We start from the raw sequence: 25,547 nt of genomic DNA on the forward strand, positions 1-25,547 counted from the left end.
GCCAAGAGGCTTGCCCAGGGCCCCATCCAGCCTGGCCTCCACGGAAGGGGGGGGTGCCATCTGTTTTGAGTCAGGACAAGTTAAAACCTAAGCCTCCCCAGCCTTGCTGCTGCTCATGGTGTGCCTGAGCCCTGCTGCTGGAGCTCTGGTCCTCAGCAGCTGTGTGCTGGTGGGAATGCCTGTCACTTAATGAAGCACAAGGAAAGAAATGCTGTGGCTTTTGCATTCAGAGAAGAAAAGGAAAAAACACTGGATTGGACCTGATCTGTGTGTGAAAGGGAAGTTCAGTGTGGTCCAGCCCACGCTCATTGCTTGTACCCTCATGCACAGAAAGGTGTCAGAGGGGGGCCTGTGCAATCCAGGCTGAGTCCAAGGTATGAGCATGGTGCTGTTTGGGACTTTGATCCCCTCTGTCAGAAAGGATGCCTGGCTGGGTCTGGAGAGGAAATGCCCTTCGTTTGGCAGTCACTGCCTTGAGCCTTCTCTGGGTGGCACTGGCCACATGTAACCCCCTGGAGTGCCTCCTGGGTCACTTCAGGCCAGCCCCCGCCAGGATGGCAGAGGAGCACAGGTGACACAGAACTGAAACCTGCTGTGTTTCACTCTGCTGTCACATCTCTGCTCCGTTGCCTTCCCCTAGTAGAGCGCACATGGGGCTTGTCTGCCCCTTTTTCTGTTCAAGCAAATTGCTGCTGGGAAATCTCCTTTTGAGCTATTTTCTAACATGTGTACTGGCAAATACTGATTTCACTCTTGTGATAGATGTCTTTCTTCCCTGAGAGCTGGGCTGTGTAAAAATGTCCCATGTCTGCAGCTGCCCTGTACTCTTCCCTTTTAATCTGCAGTGGAGGTTTGTCATTGTGTGAATGAAGCACTGGGTCTTTAATGAAGGATGCTGCTTCCACTCCACGTCAGGAATCATTAGTGCAGGCACTGCTGGGACTTGTTGCTAAAGGAATGGGTTTGCCAGTGCCCAAATTAATCCAGGAGTTGCCTGGCTTCTGAGCACTCAAAGCCTAAATCTACTTGACAGCTTCTGGAGGGACAAATATGGTGTGGAAATATTTGATCTCTCAGCCAGCTAGTAACTTGAAAACAATGTAAATCAGTGATTATAAAATGCTCTGTGAGACAAAAGGAGAATTTACATTTGCGTCGTAGAGCTTCAGTCCAGCGTGACTCTCAAAACAAGCTGCAGTTGCAGATAATGCATTTGTACTTTGTGTGGACATCTTCACCTCTCAGAGCCCATTGGAAGCTGGGTCACGTCCTCCTGGTGGCACAGACTGGGGTGACCCGGTGCTGTGTGCACTGCTGACACAGAGAGGCTGGTGTGCAATCTGGGGGGAGCAGTGGAGCAGTATTATCTGTGCCACGTGTGCTCCTCCCGACACAGCCACGTTCTGGGCAAGTGAATGAAAGCCCATTCCTTGGGGCTTTGGCAGTGTGTAACATCTCCAGGGCCAGGCACAAAGCTTCCTGTGCTCTCACAGCTTTGCCGTGGCGGTTGCTCCTTCCCCTAAAGCAGAGCACGTTGCCCCACCGGCTCGCTGAGCAGCACGCAGCTCTCAGCCCAAGTGCCAGCAAGCTCACTGTGAGCACACAGCAAATGAAGGCCTATTGCTAGGATAACTCACTTAGCTCCAAGGGAGACCCTCACCTGAAGCTACCAGGTTTCGTTATTCATCATTTTCTCTGGAAGTTCACTTTTGCCCTGGGGCTGCATTACGGTGCGTTGCTTCCAAGGCTGTGGCTGCCTGCAGCAGCAGAGCAGTGTGCTCAGCCCATGCTGCTCTCACTGGGCAATGGAGGTGATTGCAGAGCCTCAGCCCCTCCGAGCTTCTGAGTATTTGCATGAAAAATTACCACTGCTCTCTTTGCTTCTCTTCAGGCTCAAGCTGTAGGCTGCTGTCCCAGAGGAGCCCAATCAGATCCAGATGTCTCACCAGTTGTATGTGTTTTTTAATCTTTATCCCAACTTCACATAAGGCAGTATCTGATTTCTACATGCAGTCTCCACCACCCAGAAACGAAAATACATCTCAAGCAAAAAGCAAGACATTCAAGGAGTGGAAGTCCTCCCAGGAGTGGAAAGAAGCACCAGATCTCAGGTTTCTTGTCTCAGCCTCGGAGCCAGAAGCTGGGTGCAGCGGTGGCAGGGTCACTCTGGCACTTGGGATGATGGTTTGTTCTGCTGGGATTGGTGAACGGCGATCCCACCACCTCTCTGGGCACCTTGTGCCAGTGCCTCGCTGCCCCTGTAACAAAAAAAATTGGATCTGGGAAGATTGGGGCCAGCAAACCTGAGCTGGGGCTGGGGAGGAGCAGGGCCATGTGGGTGAGGAGGAGGAAGGTGAGTTAACAGCAAGGCTCAGGAGCTGGTGCTGCGTGGAGGTGAGGGGCACAGGATGATGTATGGACACCAGAAGGAGTTCAAGTTTCAGAGCAATGATTGGTGGTGCAGGGTGACAGCCAGACGTGCTGTGTGTTGGTGTGCAGCTCCCTGCAAAGGGCTCCTTGAGTCACTCCTGTGAACCTCCTGCGCCTACAGCGGAAAGAAAAGTCAGAAACGATGCTTTTTGGAGGGAATGAATGGGCAAAGAGAGGCAGTGCTGTGTCGCAGTGAAGCTGCAGAGCTCTGTACCATTCCACTCTGTGTTTGTGCACTGCTCCTTGGAGAATGGGAAAGCTGGAGGGGAGCGGAGGAGTTTAGGAAGTTCACAAGCAGAGCGTTTGTGTTGTTTCTGGCATGGAATTACCGGCTGTGAGCGTCTCTTCGTGGTGCCATCCACCTCCCACAGCCACAACCCACCCCACTGCTCCCATTAAGGGTGGCTTAGTAGGTTCCCGGCACAGCAAGGCTTGGGCTGTGGGTTGGGCCACAAGCAAGGTGCAGCCGGAGCCAGAACGAAGCTGATCAGTGTGGGATGGAGTGCTGGAGGCAGCTGCTGCTGAAATGAGGCACAGTGCTCTGCCTGCTGCTCAGGGCCACGTGGGATCCCCACAGAGAGCCGCTGTCCTCAGCTTTGTGCACAGATGTGAGCAGTCACTGGTGTCCCCTCTCTGGGCAGAACACGCCGCTGACGTCTGGTTGTGGCTGCGCTAATGCTGTGCGTTAGTCCTGAAAGAGAAAGGGGAAAGAGAGAAAAGGGTTTGTGTCTTCTCCTGACTATGCAAAACCGAATGAAACAGGAGACAGAGGCTACAAATCCACCCTGTCCCAGTGCAGCCCAAAGATAAAAGCGTTAAAATGCTCTGTAATTAGAGCCAGCCTCAAAGAAGACTTTCTATGACGGCAGTAGGTCAGATGCTCAGCTCTTACACCCTATGGCACAGAATGAAAGAATGCAATTTTTCAGCGGTGCTAGAGTTCTCATTTGGCTCAGCAGCAGCTCAGAGGTATTTTTCCTTTTGTAAGAAATAGGAACTGATTGTGAGATTCCGACTGCTTGGGTGGCACAGGAATTATATATATATTTAAATGATGGTCTCTTCTGGCTCCTACACCTTTCAACATAAGCACTGCCTTTTACAAAGAAACAAGGCAAAGTGAAAGCATCAGTTATATGCAGCATAGGCTCAAGCAGTTGATTAGTACGTGTTACTCTGAAAGTTACATCAGAGTTTGTAAGGTTGCTAAATGGCCCCCCAGGCCCTGCTGGGTTTAGCCAGGAGCACATGAGCTCCTACCAGACTGCAGAGGCGAGTGTTCCCTGTGCAGGTCAGCGCTCAGCTTTGAGCATCCTGCTGATTAAACTTGCTTTCGTGGAGACAGAGGCTCTGGGTTATATGGAGAGTAGAAAAGTCACAGGGCTTAGCTTAAGGGCTGATTTCTAATCTGGGATGACAGCATTCACAGCCTGTGCTATAACCACCTATTCAAGCTTATTTTTGACATTCTGCTTTTTCAGTGTTCAAACTGAAAACTCAGTTACCAGCGATCCCCAAACGCTTCTGAAATCAAGAGCTGAACTCCTGAATGGGCAGCACGTGGCTGTCACCTCCTGCACCTCGCTGCTCAGAGCTCTGCAGCCTGATCTCCTGAAGCCCTGGGCAGCCACCCCACCTCTCTGCACCTCTTCTAGGTGACACTGGGGCTGTGGCACTGAGGGATGTGGTCAGCGGGCATGGAGCAGGTGGGGTGTGGATTGGGGAGCTTACAGGAGCACAACACTGCTCGGCATCACTGGTGGTGTTTGCAGCTTTAAAAACATGGTTTCAAGACTTGAATTCAGGGATGAGGCAGAAAGAAACGTGGCAGAACACAGACAGAGCCACCTGGGTTGATGTTTGGGGAATGTCACAGTGCATGAGGGAGTTAGGGTAGGGGTTAGACTTATTAGGCTTTGCGTTTGGGTTAGAGTGAGCTCGGCCTTGGGTTTGAGTTAGGGTTGGGTTCATAACTTGCTCTGTTGGTAGTAATGTGATGCCAGACACGAGCTGCCAGCTTTTAGCTGTGTGTGTGATATTAAAGTCTGTGTGTAACGAGAGCCCGAGGACAGCCCCAAACTGTGTTCTGCTCCTGCCCAACTGTGGGTGCAGGGAACACGCTGCTGGTCCTGGGATGTAGAGCGGGGGAGCCCAGAGCTGCAGGGCATGCACAATTTGGCAGGCTGGCTTGTGCAATCAGGGCAGTGCTCTTAAAGCAAAGTTGTCTGTAATTTCAAGATTAAATTTCTGATTTGTGTGCTTGTTACTTCGAATGGAAGAAGCTTACTGTAAATTGAAGCAGTTTACTGTATTGCAAAGCAATACGTGGGCAGGGCTGTTGATTAGTGCCCAGCTCCCAGTAACAGGTGGGACAGCAGAGCTTCTGGCACCACCTCAAGCATTCACTGCTGAAAACATTTAGGTCAGCACTGGCAATGTAAGATTTTGTTCTTCTGCTTTCACAAACAAATGAAAAAAAAAAAAAAAGTAACAAGAAGAGATGGAATGGATCCATGCAAATTAAAAAGCAGCAGAAACGGAACTGGGCATTCACAGTTTCAAGTACTGGTAAGCTCTCTATCATAGAGGGAATCAAAGGCAATTTTTAAGCAGCTATTGTGTGTTCTGCTTTGAACTGATTGTTGTTAGTGTCTCATTAAAAGCAGCTGAGCTGCATTATTCAATTTTCCATACTGGCCTGGAAGCCCACAGAGTGGCTGACTGCTCCGATGGGTGGCTGTTAAACTCCTTCTGTGGCAGAAAGAAGGAACAGAATAAATAATAGGCAACTGATTTTTTCTGCCTTGGCCAGGTGAGCCAATGCTGAAGAGCACATAACCCCAGGGTATTGCATAGGAGTTGCTTTTCTGATGCAGGGAGGTGCTGGAGATTCCTCCCACCATGCACTGATTCCTGCACAGTGGTGCACTGTGATTTTGTAGCTCAGTGTCACTGGATCTTTTGTCCACCTTAACTTCTAGACTTTCTTTCCATCTGTCTTTTTTTCCCTCCTTTGTATCCAACTTCTTTTTTTCCTTCTCCTTCAGTTTCCCAACGTTCCATCGTCTCCATGCATAATATTTTTTCCCTTCTCGTTTTTCCCTTCTGGGTTTTTCTCTTTTGTGGTACAGGAGCACAGACTTCAAGATCAGTATCTCCCTTCACCATCTGCACCTTTCCATTTGCCTGTGTTTTCAGCATCAACTGAAATTCCCTTTGTATGGCTCCAGCTCGTGTGATTGAGGAGTTGCTGTACGATCAGGTAAGCTTGCAGACACAGCTGGTTTTATAACATCCTCCATAGTGCCCACAGAAGCAGAGCCCAGCAGCAACTCCCACCAGGAGTTTGGGCCATACAACCCGAGCAGTGTGGGTTTGTCCTGTTAAAAGATGTTGTAATACGTATGGATAACTTGAAGCAAAGAATACCTTCCATAGCAACTGCAGTGTTTGTAGCAGCAATAGCATATGGGAATGCCTCAGCGCTGCACTTCACTGATTGTCTGTACGGACATGCTGCAAGGAGCTGAAGTAATGAAGCACTGCCTGGAAAAAATATATGCAAAGCCAAATTTTTACAACTAGTGTAAGCAACTTCTAAATGAAAACCTCTGAGAATCAAAAGGAAAGAGCTTGTCAGGCACTGCTAGCCCAAGCAGCATGCGCTAAGCCACGTCTTGTCGGGTTGTATGGCAGCCCTGCGCCCTGCGGGTGTGCAGCACCCCCACAGCAGCAGCTCGGCACTCACCCCGCTCAGAACACAGACAAAAACTCTGCATGGGGACAGCCAGGCACTGCTGGGCAACCAGGAATGTTTAGTCCAGAAGGAGAAGCAAGGGGGTTTCTCTGTGCTATGTCCCAGGTCTCGTTCCCTGAGCTCCAGCACTCCTGCCTGCTGCACAGAGCAGCGAGACCAACGCAAACCCCAGAGATCTTCTTAAAAGTTAATCTTGTTGTGGGATTAAATACTACAGAGCAGCATGTGAAAACATAAGAAACAAGTTTTCAAGAACAAGCTTTCTTTATTTTGACGCCCTTCATTTTTTTCCCAGTAATAAAGTTTGGCATGATTTTAAATCCAGGTCACGAGAGACCTTGAGCGGTCACCAAAGGCAGTGGTGGGATGCTGAAACCAGAGAGGAGGTGACTGGCAGTGGTAGGAGACAGACAGGATGCTGGGGAGGAAGCACCTTTTGAGAGCATTTTCTCAGCAGTAAGAGATTTGCAAAGGGTGGGGATTGTGGTAGAGTTATCTGGAAAACATCTCTAATTCTTATACATATAAAGCCCCGTGGATTTTTAGTTCTGTATAACACGTAGAAACTAATACAAATGTAAAGCATGTTTTAATGGACGTCTTTTAGCATAAGTAATACTCAAGAAATATAACAAAACACAAAGTATTGAGTTACTTCCCAGAGTCCCATTGTTTTTATTCCACGTACAAAGAAACGAATGAGCCCTGAAGCAGTTTGAGAGGTAAAGGTCAAATATTGGGTATGTATTCAGCATTTTCAAACTAAGAAACTGTGGAGCTCTGCAGTCCCTTGTACACAAAGAGCTTGTCAGCACGAGTTGCTGAGAGTGCTGGGAGATCAGTGCTGGCAGCCCGGAGGAGACGAGCAGGAAGGGTTTGAGCTGAAAAGCACAAAGAAGAAAAGAGTTAATCGTGGTCTGTAAAACCAACGTTTCTTGTATTTGCTCCTTTGGCATCGCAGTGCCACTCCAGAACAGGGGCCAACTGTTAACAGAGGCAAAGCCAACTTCATCCTTTGCAGGCTGACGAATGGTCATGTAAGTTACCAAATAACCCAAGACCTCAGGATTAAACTTCTCCAATTGTTTTCACATGATGCAACTTTAAATCTCTCTTTTGAACAGTATTAAATTTCCTTTCATTCCCATAAACTTCAGAAAAAGTTGACTGCTCTCACATTTCAGACTGTGACCCAGCTAACTTGCACTTTTCCCCTCTGCTAGTCTGGAGAACTGAATAATGAAATTCAGACAACGGTGACCAAATGTTGCTCTGTGGAACTTTCCTTTTACAAAACAGATGAATGCTCCTGGGCTCCAAAACACTGCAGGGAACAAAACTTTCAAACCTTTATGGAAATAAAATAGTAAGCCTATGCAGTGACTTCATCTCCTTTATCAGATCAGAGACGTTTTCGCTGGAATCGAAACGGATTAGAAAAAACCCTCTAAGTAGAGGAAAAGAATTAAAATATCCCACTGAAGCCATTACTGAAATGCTGCTTTATTTCAGAAAACACACCCACGTGAGTGAACGCTGAGTTTCACAGAGGAGAAGAACTGCCACATCATCATCGTTCACAGAATTCACGTTGCAGATAGCAGGGTGCTGCGGTCAGTCAGGAAAATAAGTATTTCAGTGTTTGTGATCAAAGGAAAAGATAAGGCCGTGTGCTGTGCGTTCTGATCCTGACAGAGGGCTGTAGAAAATGACCACGGCTATGTGAGGGCTGGGATTTCTCTCTGGAGGTGCTCTCAGATCTCCTGGAAACCCGAGCAAGTTTGTCCATCCAGCACCTCGCCAGATGAGGCCCTTTATTTATACAGTGAGAAATGCCCACTGCGCTGCGGATTTGTTGCTGTGTGAGTGGGACTGCAGTCATTTAAGCCCGTTGCAAATGAAGCCACTAGAGTCAAAATAAAAGGAGCCAAAATATATAAATCCAGCAGGCAAAGTTTATGGGGGAACTAAACCAAACATTCAACATGGAGATTTAGTGCGGCCAAACCCTCATAACTAACCAAGGTACCTGACATCATCTCGTGTCCTACGGGCACGGTCCCCATTTTAGTGGCCTGTTCCGCTCAGGCTGATATCAATAAAAGTTTTACATGCAAAATGAGTGGAAAATACGAGATGTTAGATAGTACAGTACAAGTCTATAAAGCCGATACCCCTGTCACGCTCCTGGCAACCCCAGCCAACTTCCATGCAAATTCCACCAATGGATCTTTGCTGATTTTGTCTTAATTGAAAGCCTTAAAGGTGAATTGAAACGTTGTTGGAATAAAAACCTGTTTAAGATGCCAAATCCCTAACAAAATCCCAGTGCAGGCTTACAAGTAAATAAATTGTAAAGGCAAATGTGCAGGCCTACTTATTAACCTGTCAAACCACGAATTCTGGAATCTGTTCTTCTCTTGCAAAATTTGTGACATTCTTCTCCCCCTAATGACTGGAGTATTTTACTGCTTTGCAGGCCTGGCAACAAAGATGACATTGTTTAGGAAGGTGGTGAAATCTGCCTTGCTCATGGTGATGACTGGGGGACCACTTCCCCATTAATTTATGTGGAGAATTGGGAGGCGCAGACCGGATGCCGTGGCCCTTTCCTGGCAGTGCTGCTCACTACACGTGGGGCTGCCCGTGAGGTTGTCTGATGTGGTGTGAAGTCGTGGTTGGAGGCAGCTGAGTGTGAGGGTGGTTCCGTTTTCCAAACTATTGCCTTAATGGCCTCCTTCCTGAATTCAGTTGTTGAGGACGAGGTCAAGTGATTCCTCTTGCAAAAAGCAAACAAGCTGTAAGAGAAATCGTGGGCCCTTTGACAGTAAGGGCCTTCACCTGACGTATTTTGCACAAGTGTAACGTGGTCATGCCCAAACTAAACTCGATCCATTACCTTCTTTTGGAGACTCACTTCTCAGAGTAATGAGGAAATCAGAGCTGAAACAATTGCAGTGCTTTCCTACTGAAAGATCCCTACAAAGCTCAGCAACTGCAGTGTAAATCACCAGCTGTGGGATTTGGAAGCATCACTGCTGCATGCTGCTCCTGTTGCCTGTCCTGCTCTGCACCTCGTCTGGTTGTTGAATTAATGCTTTGGAAGGGATACTGAATCTGATGAAACGCCGGGTGTCAGCATGCAGTCATGAAAATAATAACAGCATAAATAATGCATAATAAGCATCCCCATGTTTGCATGTGTTATTAAGAAGTCACTGGTGTTTGTGTCCCATTCTATCACCCTTGTTCTTCCAGAAGGGTAACATTACATGTTTCGGAGCTATGTAATTCAAGAATATAAAGAACAGAGTCCTTCTGCTATATATATAAAATTCCAACGTAGTGCACATATGAAAGGCAAAGAATTGTGGTCTGTTTCAAGGCTTTTGCCTTTATCTTTTCCATTGCCTGCTGCCAATTTTCAAAGTGCTCCCAGATCACAGCCCAAGCTAGATTATCTGAACAAGAGCTCAGCCTCCCGGTCCTCCCTGCTGCCACTCCGCAGGGATGCAGCCTGTCCTCTGAGCCCAGCAGTGCTCTCTCCCACTGCCACCCATGGCTCCCCAGTCCTTTGCTTTCCTCTTCAGGCAAAGACATTTCAGCTTGAGAAGAAAGCAGAGCGGTGCACACTGGCACCAGCACAACTACCTACTCCTTGGCTTTATTGGTCCCCAAACGAAGGGAGGCCCAGGAGGGGCTGTGCTTCCCCCCTCCTACAGTCACAATGAAATATGTCATTATTTGGACTGCACTCGCTCCAGAAAACTCAGCTGGGAAATGCAGGATGTGCTCACTGAGACAACGTCAGCACTGCTGTCTGACACAATTCCCACCCTAAAGAATTGTCAGCGTAAGCACAGAGATTTGCTCGTCTCCAGTACTCAGTAAGTACCTCCCATCGCTGTTTCCTACACCATTTAAAGATCAGTGGTGAACTCAGATTTAAAGGGGGACTTTCCGCGGGTGCGTGGATTTTAGGAATCTGTGCAGAGCCTGGCCTTGTCTTCAGCTTCCTCTCTAGAAGCCTCACTGGGCTCTGATTCTAGTTGCATTTCAAGTGGGCAGAGGATGATTGTTATGGCCTCGGTGGTTGAAATGAGAAAGATCTGGAATAGATTAATGAGAGATGGAAAGGAAAACAAGAACAAGACACAATACTTCGGAACACACACTGTCGATTCTCTCTCTTAGCTTGCTGTACTTCTGACACTTCTCTTAGAATATTTTGCTTATCATCCTCTTGTTAAGTTTATTGTACTTACAAATCATTCCCAGACAGCCAGCTCCTTAGATATCTTTTCATTAAGAAAAAAAAAAAAAAAGAATAAGAAGGTTTAGTGTGTAATACACTCTCCCTGCAGGAACCGATTCCTTAGTGACGCTGACTACAAGCCTCTCCTTGTTTTAAAACACACAGCCATGCATCAAGCAGCGGGCTCCTCTCCCCAGAGCCACCTCCTGAGCCTCTATCTGCGCATCGCATCTCTGCAGCATCCTGCAAACCACGTAGGAGAAACTGCCTCTAATTTGTCCACCCACCTCACAGCGTGTCATTACCTTGCCCACTTCTTGCCATCAGACCCTTACAAGTACTCTGCATTATTCTTTTTGGGGTGTTCAGGGCTGTGTCCGCTCTGGTTCCTTTGTTTAATGTATTTTTAGTTCTTCCACTGCGGTATGACAGAGTGCAGCATGTTCAAGGAAAAGTAGGGAGAATATTTGTATTGATTTCAAAATGCTGCAGATTAAGAGCAGATGTAGTATGTATTCCCCAAACGTATGTTTTAACTTTCATTTATGTGCTGTGCTGAACAGTCTTCAAGCCAGGAAGTGATTTATATTCGCTAATTGCATGCACTTTGGTAGATTTGTAGCTAAAAATAAGTGGTTTGTTTTTTAATTACAAACGATTTATCCTTTCACAGTGCCTGTATCTAACATCTAGAAGCAAACCAAAGACATGGGGAATCTATGTGCAGTCTCCTGATCTGCCATAGACTTCTGTGGTGTCCCTAGGCACTGGCCATAGGTTATCCCTGGGTCCAGGCATCCCCAGCAGCTGTGGGGACTGGCCCACGAGGCTGAGCTGGAGGAACACTGCTCTCTTTTGTCCCATCAGAGGATGTTTTCCACGTGATCGGTGGCTGACTGGACTTGCTGCGATGAGCATATGGAAAGCAGAGATTTGTTTATTGTGGTCAACTTGCTGTTTGTTAGATCAGCTCAGAAATAACTTGAAAAGTCACCCTAGAGGGCCAGGGCGAGTGAGCCCAGGATGGTGTTGCAGAAATCCTATCCCAGCTGGACAGCCTGACCTTCTCACTGACATTTCCTCTGTAACTACATGGTAGGTGTTGGGGCCCTAAGGGCTCTTACGGGTCTTGATGGCCCTGCCTGGGCTTACCTGGGGCCTGCCCCACACCCCATTGCTTAGGGATTCTGTTTGCGCCCAGCCCCTATCTGTGCTATTCGCAGAATACTCGTCTGTAAGGTTACCTCAGCTATGACTGGTTGTGGGCCCTGCTGGTTTCTGGAGGGAATTCCCTGCTTGACCTCAAACCTCTCTTCCCACCACAGACCTGTCTGACTCGACCATCGTCGCTGGACCTGGCCCTCACCTGTGGCACGCTCTGTTCCCTGTCCTTTAAGGAGCAAGGATAAGTGCTAAAGTTCTAAAGAACCACCCAGAAAGGTGGGGCGAGGTCCTAAACAGGGATAAACTTCTCTGCTTTAAGGAGGTGACTGTCAGCTTAGCTCTTGAACCATCTCAGCTCCTGGTTCTTTGTGTCAGAAGCCAATTGAGAGGCCTCCATCTCCTTCCTAACACACAGCCAGGCGCTTACCTGGGTTTGGTCCTCCTGGTGCTCTGTTAGTATCTGAGGAGAAACACGAGATTCATATGGCACAAAGCAAACCTGATTCATCAGGAAACAAGGAGAAAATTCTTACAATCCTCTCCTTGTTCCCATCCTGCTTATTAACTTCTTGTTGAACAGATTCTGACTTCCAAAATCCTAACCTAAGAGTCCTGGGTACGTGAGCGTTCTGAACGGAGAGCAGCTGCCACTGGTGGTTCGCTGGCAGCGCCCCTCTACTCACAGCCGTGGCACAACGGACGGCAGCGGCGCTTGGGGCGGCAGAGGAGGCGGACCTTGCAGATAAGGAGTGCGTCAAATGTTGGTTTCACTGTGGCAGGGAGGGGTGGAAAGAGTTCCTCAGGTGCCAGGTGGGTTTCTGAGCTACAGACTGACAGGAAGAGGAGATGCACGGCGAGTTTTAAGCTCGCTGAGGGGAAAATTAGAAACCTCTCAACGTTGTGCGTGAAGGGCAGCTGAGAGATCACTTCCCTGGACCGCGAGCTCGTGGTTTCTTCGCCTCATTTCAATGGAAATGATCTTAAAAGTAAAGCGGTGCAGCCAAAGAGCTCAGCAGGGTACACTCTGGGAAGCTCTGGCGCACAGGGCAGGCAGAGGCAGAGGCAGAGACGATCGAAGAGGGGCGATTCCAGCCCTCCCAAAAACCCGCTCCCCTCAGAGCCCCGACGGCCGAGCGGGGCAAAATGGCGCCCGGCGGCGCGAAGCGAGCGCCTCCCCGGGGCCGCGGGGCGGGAGGCGGCGCGCGGGCCGACCGGCAGGGGGCGCTGCAGGGCCGGGCCGCGCGGGGGCTCCGCCGGGGCTGGGCCGGGCTGCGCGCGGAGCGGAGCGGGCGGAAAGTGACAAGTGAGGGCTGAGGCGGCCGCCCGCGCCGCCTTCCCCGCCCGCCGGCAGAGCGCAGCCCCGAGGGCGCGGCGCGGGACGGACGGAGGAGAGAGGAGAGAAGAGGAGAAGAGAGGCGGCCCCGCGGCGCTGCGCGGGCCGGGCCGGGACGCTGCGCGGTGGATGTCGGAGTAACGCGGCGTCGGCTCAGGAATGCGGCAGCCGCCCCGGCCGGGCGGCGGGGACGGGAGGCTCCTGCTGCTCCCGCTGCTGCTGCTGCTGCGTGCGGGGAGCCGGGCCGAACCGGCGGACACCACGCCAGGTAAGAGGGCGGCCGCCAGGGGAGCGGGCTGCGCTGAGCGCGGACGGGGCGCCGGGGAGCGAGGGCTGCGCTGCGATGTATTGCGATGCATTGCGATGCGCTGCGCTGTATTGCGATGCGCTGCGATGCGCTGCGCTGACCGAGCGCGGGGCGATGGGCTCCGGGCTGCTCCGAAACTCCGCCGGGCTCCAGGGCGCAGAGCGCGGCACCGCGGGGAGCTTCTGTGGGGCGATGCTTCGCCGTGCCGTGAACTTCGTCAGCGTGTTTGTTTGAAAGAGCGGCCTCGCGGAACGCCCAGCCGCTTTGCTTTGAGGGCGCGTTCCTCGTCCCGCTGCTTTACCGAGGGGGGATTTCAGACCTATGGGGCTGCGCGCTGTGCTGGGCGGAGCGGCGCTGGGGAGAGAACGGAGAGGAGAGGTCGGGTTGTGCGGGGCTGAAGTGCGGGGCTGCTCGGGGCTGGAGGAGCTGCGCGGTGCTGAGCCGAGCGTTGGGGTTCGGAGCGGTCCGGCGCAGCTCGGCGGGATGGAAACGTCAAATGCGGCTTTCCGGCGTCTCCGAGGAATGCTGAGCGCGTTTAAGCGAGAGCCGGTGGAAGAGACAGGGCTGTTTGTGCAGGCGGTGCGGCTCCGGCGGTGCCTATAGCGAGCGGGGGGCTTTTTTCCCCTTTTACTGCTTCAGTGTAAGTTCGGAACGTTTGTGTTGTGCTATGGAGTCTTACGGGCTCCTGGAGCCTGGAGGGAAAGGAAACCCCACAACCATTCACTACTGGGAAGGATCTTTCAAAGTAACTTCACTTTAATGTGCTGATGGAAATTCATGATTACTAATACAGTCATTAGCATACAATTATTTTCCACACTGAAGTATTTCGTAAGTGACGTCTTTGGCAAAAAATTACAATATCGACTCATGGGAGGATCAAGGGATTATATGTTTTTGATGGACACATGTCTGTGTGGCCATGTTACAGCCCTACATGGTTTCCCTCTCCCCCCCACCCCCAAATATTTAAGGTCTAGGCTTTATAGAAGAATTGGGGTAATTAATGAAACATCTGAAATGCCAATTAAAAAAAAGCACCAAAGTAGAAAGCACCGTGCAAGTTTCTTTAAGGTAATTGTAGGGTCCGGGGGATAGATGGAAACCTGCCCCAGGAAACCTGCCAGCCAGAGCCCTTCAGGCCTTACCCTTCACCCTCACCTTTAAAAACAAAGCAAGAAACCAGCTCAATGAGTTACAGACATCACTTTTTCTGGCTGTGTCAAATAAGGCCATCTGTGGCAGCAGCCTGCTGTCCTCCACACGTCACCCAGCACCCAGTGCTGCAGGAGTGCTGCTCCCAACACCTGCACAGTGCTGCTCCCATCTGGGGTCCCTGCTTGGGTGCCTGCAGCCAGCACACATCTGCAGATGTGCACAGAGTGCCCCTGCGTGCCGGAGCAGCGGGATGCGGCCGTGCTGTGGGCAGGATGCTGAGCAGCCATTGTCACAGCTCAGCTGAGGGGATTCTGTGAGACTGAGCTCAGATTGTCAAATCTCAGACCAAAACTATTCTGCTGTGTTGCTTTCCAAAAGCTCGTCATTTTTTTCCCCCTAGTTTTCCTGCTTCCCTTTTTTGTCCGTGACCTTCCCTTGCAGAGAGCACAACAAAACAAAAAGCACATTTTTCTTTGTGTGTTGGTGCTGTCTGTAATGCATGTTCTTCCCAAGGGTGCTCGCAGCTCGGCCCAACAGCATTCTGATTAAAACCACACCATTTCCGTGGATGTAAGGAATGGCAACTCTCTAACTTGGACGTGTTTTTACTCTTTGCAGCATCTGAAGTGACTGTAGATATTACCTCTCCAGCTTTGTTATTGTTCAGTATGGTGTACCTTTGTGATGACTTGCAGCAGAAGAAGCCTGAGGAGTATTAAAATGCTTTAGGAGCTTGCAGTAAAACTGTAGATATCTGAGTGATGCTTTAGGTGATGCAGTGTGCTGTTCACAGAGTGGCCAGGGTTGGAAGGGACCTCAAGGATCATGAAGCTCCAATCCCCCAGCCATATACAGGGCCACCAACCTCCACATTTCACAGCAGCCCAGGCTGCCCAGGACCCCATCCTACCTGGTCCTGAACACCTCCAGAGATGGACGGGGCATCACAGCCTCTCTGGGCAGCTGTTCCAGCATCTCTCATAGTAAAGAACTTCCCCAAGACATCCAACCTAAATCTTTCCTCCTTCAACTTAAAACCATTTCCCCTTGTCCTGCTATTATCCTCCCTTTCAAAGAGTTGAACTGTTGACTTCCTTGACTTGCCTGTGAAAGGATGAGAGAAGATTGTTTCATTGACCTTGATTGTAGTTCTTGATGGAAGTTCCTTCTAGTATCAACAGGTGATCTTCGGGTCGTTTGTTTCTGTAATTAAGATGTGCTGGAGCTGCCATACTGATTGTGTATGCACAGGAACTTGAAAGCTGCAAATTAGATCAGGGTTGGGAAGCATCTGAAAGCTTAAGTGTGGATGTTAAGTACAAATACCTAAATCTAGGAAAAGAATGGAGGGAGAGAAAAGCTTCCCTGAGGTGTGACACTGGATGCTGCTTCTTGGGAACACGTGGGGAAATGCAGTGATCTTCCTAGGCTCAGAAAAGTGCCCCGGAGTGGAGAAAAAGCCTGTAAGTAAATGCAGCTGCTCTCCACATTATGATTGTCTCACAGACTGGAGATGGTGCTCAGCCAAAGGCAGGAGATGTCTGACCTCAGTGCCAGGGAAGGTTAACAACAGCAAGAAATAAATGAAATATTAAAGCAAGGCGCTGCGCACAAGGGCAGAGCACAGTCCTGAGGAGTCCGAGATGCTGGGGACTTGGTGTGGGTGTTGGGAGTTTGTTACAGTGCTGCTGATGTTGTGTTGTACAAGGACGTGCTTTCACTCTGCAGCAAGGCTTTGGTACCACCTTTACAGTAGGATGTAGCCACCCCAGTGCTCAGCAGTGCAGTTTCGTAAGGAGATGAGATCTCAAGACAACAGTTAGTGGAGGCCATGGCGGAGGCCTGCATTTTATTAAAAGGTTTTTTTTCAAGCCGGTCGGGTCATCTGGGGAAACTGATCCTTCCCAGTCCTTCCTGTGCCCCCGTGCCCCTCTCCTGTGGGGCTGTGGGCTGTGCTGTGCTGTGCTGCTCCATCCCAGCACTCTGCGCATCTGCTTGCTGGGCTGGGAGGGGACAGCGTGGAGGAGCACGGCAGCAGGGCATGGGAAATGAAAGATCGGAGATAAGCGAGGGAAAATGTGCAACAACTTTATAACCTCATCACACGTTCCCTCCAGAGACTGGAAATAGCTGAGGATGTGCTTTTCTTACACTTGGAGCTTGAGATGATCTTTGGAAGAATACGTGCTTCCAGATTCACAGCATGAGTTCCTCTGGAAGGACGACTCCTGTGCCTTTGTCTGGAGGAGAAGGCACTGTCCTCCTTGGGCTGCTGGGCTGTCAGGGTCAGCGTGCAGGATGGTGTGCTGCCCACAGGGTTCTGTTATCTGCATGGCTTTAATCTCAGAGCTCAGGAGGACCTTGGAATTCTCCTAACTTAGGGAAGTGACCACTTCCAAAACCTCATCAGAGGGCATAAGGCGTGGGTCAGCTCAGGGGGTTCAGAGGCAGTGTGATAAGGGGAGCTGATGGGGTGATGCAGCGAGTGAGACGTTCTGCAAGAGCCCTTTGAACGTCACATCTGGTGCTTCATCTCTCGTTGGACTGATAGCACTCTGAAGAGAACCTGTCTTTGTGCTTCAGCCTTCTGGCCACATGTAGGTAAAAGAGAGGATGCCATTGGTAGGGAGAACCTCACGTTCATTAGCCCAGCTTGTGAGTGCCCAACATGGAAGCACCTGGGAGCGGGGCTGCCTGCTAATAAGGCTTCGTGGTACAGCACCACCTTCCTGTGTTTCTTTAAATGATGTAAACTATGCAAATGCTTCTAGTCGTACGTGGATCAGTTTGATGGCAGGCAGAGGCTGCAGGTTACTATTTTGTTTTGTTTCCTCTAGCCCTAGTGCTACGGAGAAGTTATTATATGTGCTGCATTGAAATGTCTTCAATTCAAGTGACTTTTCCACAGTCTTCCAGAAACTTTTTGTCTGATTTGTGAACAGAATTGGAGTGCCTGGTGATAGGGCTGCTCTTCTCAAAAAGCAGGGAAGTGAAAAGGTACTGATGGGACTACAAGGACTGTTGGATAACAAGGAAACACCAGCGTGGTGCAGGGAATTTTGGGTTGCTGTGACGAGGCTGGACTGACGGATGTCCTTGTAAGTTTCAAGTGTGTTTGAGAAGGGCAACATAACAGAGGTCTCAGTGTCCTCCTAGGACTGGTGGATGTGGAAGCACTTGTGTATCCTTGTTTAGTAAAAAAAGCTGGTACCAAATCGAAGAAAGAATAAACAGCATGCACTGGGTGTGTTTCGGTAATCTGAAACAGCTTGCAAAAGACTGTTTTTTGCAAATATTAACATGGTATGGAACTACTAATCATTGGAGTCCTTGAGATATTCAGACATCTGGAAAAGAAAAATAAAGAATGAGTCTGGACTCAGTATACCCCAAGAGATCGAGCAGGAGTATTCCTGTCTTTCCCACACAACAAATTAAGTGGAGCTTCAGTACTGTCATTGGATTCTTGCACTGGATGAAGCTTTAAGGTTTTCAGCTCACCTGCATACAATCAATATGTGCCTGCACACTGCTGCTCTGAGCTGCAAAGCCAGCAGTAAGTCACCTCTTGGACGTGGCTGGCAGAGGAGAAGCTGCGTGCTGATGCTTGTGTTGCATTTCTTACAGCCTCAGCATCCATACATTTGAACACTTGTGGAATAAGTAACTAGGAGCCAGGAGGTTGGCTTTTTTAATCATCAAATTCAGTTAAAATCACAGAATTATAGCATGGCCTGGGTTGCAGAGGAGCACAACGCTCATCAGTTCCAACCCCCTGCTGTGTGCAGGTCACCAACCAGCAGCCCAGGCTGCCCAGAACCACATCCAGCCTGGCCTTGAATGCCTGCAGGGATGGGGCATCCACAGCCTCCTTGTTCCAGCAGTTCTGTCCTCAGAGATGACTGCTGTTGTATCCTCCAGAAGAGAGCAGAATTTTGGCCAGGAGACACAAAAGTGAGGTCAGAGCTGAGATTTGATGCCCTTCGAGTTCAGTCCTTGTTGCAGAGCTTCTGTCCCCACCTTCCTCTTCAAAGTATCCTCTTCATTGGACTGTGAACACTGCTCTTGTCCATGATGCCCTTACAGAGTTCCCATCCATCTGAGCATTGAGGAGTCCATACTGTGTTTACAGCAGTTTTTATTGCCTCTCCCAATTTTTGCAGAAGGTCACTTACCACGGTAATCTCCAAAATTAACTTGGCCTCAAATAAAAGGAATTATCTTTGTTAATTATTTTGTTTACTCAGCCTTCTTGATGTACTGTATAAGTAACAAGCGTTCTGTGCGTTTTATTTGCTGTGTTCATTATTCATTCCATATGTTTTGATTTTAGTTAGTTAGTTAGTTAGCTTTGAATGCGTTCTCTTTCCAGCAAATTGAACAAAACTTAGCAGTGTGACAGAGACGTCCCTTTATCAGCAGAACAAGTGGAGCACGGAGAGCTCTGCCTGCAGTGTGAAGTTGTTTAATTCCCAGTCGATTTGCTGGGGAAATTGATTTATGTCACTAAAAACACTGAGAAGGCCACAGGGTAACGCTTGGTCAGCCTTTGCCTCTGACCGTTGGCTCTCGTGTCTCAGTCATTTCTCCTTCTACTTTTACAGCTCTTCTCTGAAGCAGCTCTCAGCTCTGTCACGGTGCTGATGCTTTCTGCACTATGCTTGCTCTGGAGCAGTGGTTTTGGGGCATGATCCCCTTGCCCTGCATTGCAGCAGTACTTCTGGTTGTGGGGTGCCAGCATCGCTGGGGCCGTGACTCTATGTGCAAACTCAGGGCCCCCTGCTTTTAAATTCACTTTTCTTGGCAGCTGGTCAGAGCAACCTTTGTAAGTGAGATGCAACCAGCTCACTTATTTGAGCTATTGGTCTGTCGCTGTGTTTTTAATTTACTGTAATTTAATAACTGACACAATGCTGGAATAAATAAATGGGCTGTGAACATTCTTGTAGACTTTGGGAGTCCAGCTCAGGGCAAGCTTTGGCTTTTAATTAACGCTGTCCATGAGATTTATTGTTAAAATAGTATCCTTTCAAATAAGTAAATCCAAAGCTGGGTAAGAGATGAATAATTGAAACCTGGTGTGGGACATCAGAAGGCAGCACGGAGCCTTCCCAGCAGGGCTGTGTCCTGTAAGGTAGGGCTCGTTCCGCTGCGTTGGGCACTGCCAGTATTTATCCCCTCCCTGTATTTTCTGCATACAATGTGTTGCTGTGCATTGAAGAGCACGTGTTCTTCGTGCTGTTAGGGAAGGTAGGATGTGACACATGCATAAACCAGACTTCTAGCACAGTGTGGGGCGGTAGGAAGGCCGTCAGAGGCCTGGCTATGAAACGCCAAAGGCTTTTGGCTTCTTTTAGCCCCTACTGTTAGGTAAGGGCTCCAAAGAGAGGCCCAGGCAAGGGAAGAAGCTGCAAAGGCATCCTCTCATTACAGAGGAATCTTAGTCATTAGCAAACGTCTAATTCGTCAGGGATCAAAAGAAGACATTCCCCTGATTTTCTTCAGTTATGTGGGGGGAGATGATATCTGAGTGCCATTTTTCCTTGGAGACTCTGTTTGTAGGATGTGATTTATGGTCTCGCATTCTGTTCTTGAGAGTTTTTTGTTGTTGTTTCACATAATCTTCTTTAAATCCTGTTGAATATTTCTGACCCTTATGACTGGCTGTACAATGAACCCTGACCAGCAGTAGGAAGCTCCCAAAGCTTGAGAGCACTTTGTATGCAGAAATGTTGATGTTCCACATGGGCTGCTCTTAAGATCCTCAGTGTCCTGCTTGTCGCAGCAGCAAAGCAAACTGTTCCTGATATGAGAACCTCTCCGACAATTGCTCAATTTTAGGCTGAATATTCTCAGGGAATGGCCAAAGTGGGATGGATTTGCTTTTGTTTTCTGGTTTTGGTTGTGCTATTCAAGTCTACACAGGTGTGTTAGGTTGGGCACAAAGCTGTCTGGCCTTCCTTCCTGAGGGGGCTTAATGGGCAGCCGGATTTGGCAATGGTCAGAACTGTCTTTCTAATTCCAAAATCTATGATCTGTGGATCTGTGAATGTCACAGTAGTTCTGGGGAAACTCACTGATGTGTCTTGAAAATTCATTGTGTCACTAGTTGTTACTGGGAGGGGTGGGGGGAGGAAAAAGTATTCTCAGAATTGATAATTTTCAGTGGGTTTTCTCAGTTAAAAACAAATTGAGCCAGCTGCTACCAGCCAACTTGCTGCTTTTCTTTGCCAAAAAGCTGTTGCGTGGGCAGTGTGATCCTTTGTGTGAGCATTGCAGGTGGAAGCAGCTCCCAAAAAGGCAGGACCTTTAACTTACGGTGGTTTTGAGGAGCTTGAATGTCACTTGTCTCTCATCCCTGTGGCCTGTTCAGCTCTGATTTGAGGCCACCTTGAGGATCTTGGGCTTGGAGCTGTTGAGAATTGGGCCAAAGTTTTGGGTATGCGTTATGATTATCCGGGGAAACCTCTGGAAGAACAATCCCATCCAGCTTTTAACATCCATGAGTAAGTCTAAGAGCAGCCCCTGTTTTTCCCCTGAAGATTTAGCCTGCCTGCAAGCACAAATATCTTAGCTGGCACCATTCTTCCTGTGGTGTCAGTGAATGAGTGGATTCGTTGCCCCAGGCGTTGCAGACACACATCCAGCAAGGGTCATCCTAGCAAGAACAATGCTGCCATTGCCTTTGATTTGGGGAAATTGCAGCCTGTAGGGTTCTGCACAGTTTTGTACTTGAGATATTTTTTGTCAGCTGTACAGCCATCTCCTGCCCAAACCCTGTAATTGTCAGAGGTTCGGTTACGCTGCTCCCTTTGGCAGCAGTTATCTCAGCAGATTATCAAGGGTAACTTCACATGGACTAATTGTAATAACTGAAAAGGCCTAGGGGGAAGAATTCTGTCTCTCCTTTGCAAGCGGGGGATTACGTGTGTATACATCCAGTGTAATTTGCTGGGAAGTGTCTGTGCGCCCATCTGTCAGAACTGTAAAGTCATCTGAAATATTACAAAGGATTGTTACGTGGTGATACAGAGGCTCAGCTTTCTTTTGCTCTTGTTGAGCCATCCGATGGAAGCTTTATCCACTTCTTTCTCTTCCCTTGCCCGCATGAGCTGGTGTCAGGCTCCTTGAGAAGACACTTGTCTTCTGGAAGGATGGCTGTGCCAATTCAGCCTTCATTTCGTCAGGTCTCGAGGCCTGCTCTTGTCCTGCTGTTGGTGACTGTGCTCATACAGTGACGTGCTGACACCAGGGAGATGACTGCAGTGCAGAAGGGAAATGCCAGCTCAGCCCTGCCAGCTTTGCTGTGGTAGAGATCCTACATGCACATAGCAAGGGGCTTGAAACCAGATGGTAATTGCAGTCCTTTGCAACCCAGGCCATTCTGTGGTTCTACGATGCGGTAGAAGCTGTGTCTTTTGAACTGGAACGTATTAAAGCACACAGGGGTCTGAAGCTATTCAGCATGTCAGTTTTAGTTAAATAGCAGGTAAAAAGTGACCTATCTCACTGTTTGAAGAGGTTTATCTGTCCTAACTTCGGCCTCTGGAATCACTCTGTATGCTTTTCTTGGGACTTCTGAGGGAAACAGAGAGCAGGTCTCAATGGGAAAGTGATGTTGTGCAGTGCAGGTCCATCCTGCGTGCGTGGTGATGTTATCACCCTAAAGATGTGTCTTTAAACCATTAGCATGAACTCAGTGTGGTTAATGATGATCTGCTGCCAACCACAGAAGGCAAACTGAAAGATCACCTTGACATATTATCTTCATTTTCAGTATTCAATCCATTCTAGTTGTTCTTTTTCATAGCAGATAATGCTGCTGCTTTTTTCCAGGCATGTTTCATGTTATAGTAATCAGCACAGCCTTGCTGTGGAAAGTGATTTTTGGATGGGATGTCCTGGAAAACCTGGTCCCGAGAGCAGGGAAGTGCAGTTGTTCTCATTGACTTCATAGAATCATAGAATCACCAAGGTTGGAAAAGACCTCAAAGCTCATCCAGTCCAACCGTTCACCTATTCCCAGTAGCTCCCACTAAACCATGTCCCTCAACACAACATCCAGCCTTTCCTTCAACACCCCCAGGCTCGGTGACTCCACCACCTCCCTGGGCATCCATTGCAGTGCCTGACCACCCTTTCTGAAAAGTAACTTCACTGGGACTTAAAGGACACATGGTGCTTTGAGGATATGGAAGTTCAGAGTATTTCAGCTCCACACACATGGGCCGTGATGGCCATGTGCTGCTGCTTCTGCAGGGCTGTGCAGCAAAGGAAATGGTTTTAAGCTCAGGGATAGAAGATTGAGGTTGGATGTCAGGAAGTTCTTTGCTATGAGAGTGGTGAGGTGCTGGAACAGCTGCCCAGAGAGGCTGTGATGCCCCGTCCATCCCTGGAGGTGTTCAAGGCCAGGTTGGATGGGGCCCTGGGCAGCCTGGGCTGCTGTGAAATGTGGGGGTTGGTGGCCCTGCTTGTGGCAGGGGGGTTGGAGCTTCATGATCCTTGAGGTCCCTTCCAACCCTGGCCATTCTGTGATTCTGTGAAAGGAAATGTGCCTGGCACACAGTGAGAGCTGAGTCCTGCCCGTGCCCCTTTTCCCAAAGATGTGAGGTATCCGCCGCAGGACGTGTGAGATGTGAATACTTTGAATTTTGTCTTTAGGCAGAATATAGTGTTGCGTTTGCTTCCTGCCCAAATGCCACGGGAGCAGGCAGGTTTTGATCCGCGCTGCGAGGTGTAGTTGTCTCAGCTTTCAGGGATGAAAGACGACTGTCATTTAAGGGCCACATGAGAGAACGGGGTCTATTCTTGCATTGCTCTTTGGGGGGAGGGAGAAAGCAAATGCTTTGCATACAGGAAAGTGTCTGCTTGGGGGGTATTTGATTTCACTAAACAAAATATTATCCAGCCTCCTCTGCACGACTTTCGTACCATAATGGGGTTAGAATGAACGGCCAGATGCAAATGGTTTCTTTTCTTCTTCCATACGTGTTCTCATGCCCTCTACCAACCCTAACTTCTTTTTTCTTTTAGAAAAGAAATATATGTTATGAAATGGAAAAGGCAACTCATTCTGCCTGGTAGCAAATAGCACAGAGCTCAGCTGAGCCCTGATGATTAGATACTCTTTATTCCTACTAGAGATGCTTCACAGGCTGGATGCGTGGCTCGAAACAAGCACTTTTGTTTTTAAATTTTAAATTAATTTTAAATTAATTTATGCCAAGAAGGCATTTGTAATATTTGATGAAAGCTGATGCTAACTGGAACAGTTCTTGAACCTATATTTAGTAATCGCGTGTGCAATTCAAGTAGAGCATTAGGAGCTCTCTGAGCATGAACTTCTTTTTCACCTTTCGGAGGCACATAAATAAATAAAGAAGGAAATGTTTGATGTGGTTTATTTAAATTAAAACTCTTGATTGGAGAACAGGTCCTGCTTTCTCACCTCCCCTGTGGCTTCTTTGGTCTTTCTTGGTTTTTGCATCGCTTCAGAGCTCTGAAATAGGAGTGATTTTTGTGTATGTAGAAGACCTTTTATAATCATCCAGATTTTTCTGTTTCACCCAAATCTATCAAACTTTTGTTCGGAGAAATGGAGGGGAAAACAGCTTGAAGTGACTTTTTCCTGTTGCACCAGCTGTGATCCGTGCTTGAATTCTGCAGAACTTACCAGTTTGAGCCAAACCAGGAAACATTTTGGATGTTTTGTGAGGTTCATCTTTGATGTTCTGGGATCTGGGGCTTCTGTGGTGTATTTTGGATACGAGCCCAGGTGAAGATGCCCTGGAAGGGGGGTGTACCCAGCAGGTGAGGCTCTGGCAGCCCCTTTCTATCCTGGGCCTTTTCACTTGGGTTCTCCTATGGGAGCAGCATGCTCTTTGGGGTGGTGCTGCAGAGCTGCTCTGATTTCTGCTGGCAATTCAAAGCCTTGGGGTTTTGTTTGGGTTTTACTGTATTCTTGTGTCAGCCAACATCTGCTTGGATGTTTTCTATTAACATCCCTTTAATTTTGGGATATGCTTTGCTTAATTGAAACTTTGAAGCTACAGAAAGATATTTTGAGCAAACCTGTTCTTCCTTATGCTAATGTAAATGCAGAATAAATACATACTGTGACCAATGCTGGTAATAAGTTGTCTTTGTTGAAGAGTCCATGATTTGAAAGTTTCCACTTCCCTTGGTTCAGCAAGCCTCCCAATCTCTTCACTATCTAAGGGTATTGCAGGGCTTGTGCTGCTTAACACAGAATACCTGGAAGGCAGAGTGCACCTACAAAGCGTGGATGAGAAGCAGTTGTTACTCATAACTGAGCCATGAAACACTTTGCATTCATTTTTTTTTTACCCCCAAAAAGGCATTTAAATGCCTTTTTTTCTTGTACATGTGCCAAAAGCATGGGGCAGCTGTAATCCTAAATGAGCATCCTGGTCTGGTGCTAGAAACGTGGTATGGTTCAGTTCTTACGTGCACATGATGAACAGCAGAGAAACACAGCATAGCATGAAGTTATGCAGCAGTGGCAGCTCTTCAGTTGGTTTGTGTTTATAAGCAGATGCTTATTCTTTAATCTAGGGAATGGTTGGTATATTACCCACAGTGTGACTGATTTACCAAGAGATGCAGTCAATTTGTTTCCAGGCAGAGACGTGTCTGGGCTAATACAGTGCAGGCACACTAATGACAGTGCAGGTTTTGGTGCTTTTTTTCCTTACTTTCCAGGCTTTTTTAGAGACTGGGGTTATTAAAAATAAAAGTAAGGAATCCATCTGTAGCAGTTTATGTTTGGAGGGCAGAATGTAGCGGGGGGCAGCAGAGTTACAGATGTGCACGTGCCCAAACCCTCTGAATGGCATTAGCAAGAGAGAGGTGCAGCTTAATGTTGGCAGTCAGCTAAAACCACTGACCTGTTTTTCTTTCGGAAACGCTGTTTATAGCAGAAGCTTTGTATCTCAAATAAAATTATCTTTATGCGAATGGGAACTATGCTTGTAATGATTTAGTTTAGAAAAGTAATGTCAACACCCCAAAGGATTCCTGGCTTTGGATTTCCTGGTGTCCAATGGGAACCTTTCCTTGGGGCTGGCTAATGTCTCGTTTTGACTTCTGCTGCAGCACACAAAGAGCCTTGACAGCCTCCAAA

At 48.4% G+C, this 25,547-nt stretch overlaps 1 protein-coding gene across 2 annotated transcripts in view; it reads left to right on the forward strand.

Annotated features, from left to right (window-relative positions):
• Positions 1-25,547, forward strand: part of ROR1 (receptor tyrosine kinase like orphan receptor 1) — a 148,318-nt gene that overhangs the window by 1,296 nt on the left and 121,475 nt on the right. The window contains exon 2 of one of the 2 annotated variants that reach the window (XM_042873084.1): positions 1,892-5,692. Coding sequence is in view for 1 of the 2 variants with exons in the window: in XM_042873083.1 (XP_042729017.1) it covers positions 13,099-13,207 (109 nt within the window). In the remaining variant the exon portion in view is untranslated. Of the gene's footprint in view, positions 1-1,891; positions 5,693-13,098; positions 13,208-25,547 lie in introns of those variants that run through there. The other variant, XM_042873083.1, reaches the window with a different exon arrangement.

Source organism: Lagopus leucura, unplaced genomic scaffold (assembly GCF_019238085.1).
Source record: "Lagopus leucura isolate 7727_CA_CO unplaced genomic scaffold, USGS_WTPT01 Super-Scaffold_100009, whole genome shotgun sequence".
Classification (NCBI taxonomy): Eukaryota; Metazoa; Chordata; class Aves; order Galliformes; family Phasianidae; genus Lagopus; species Lagopus leucura.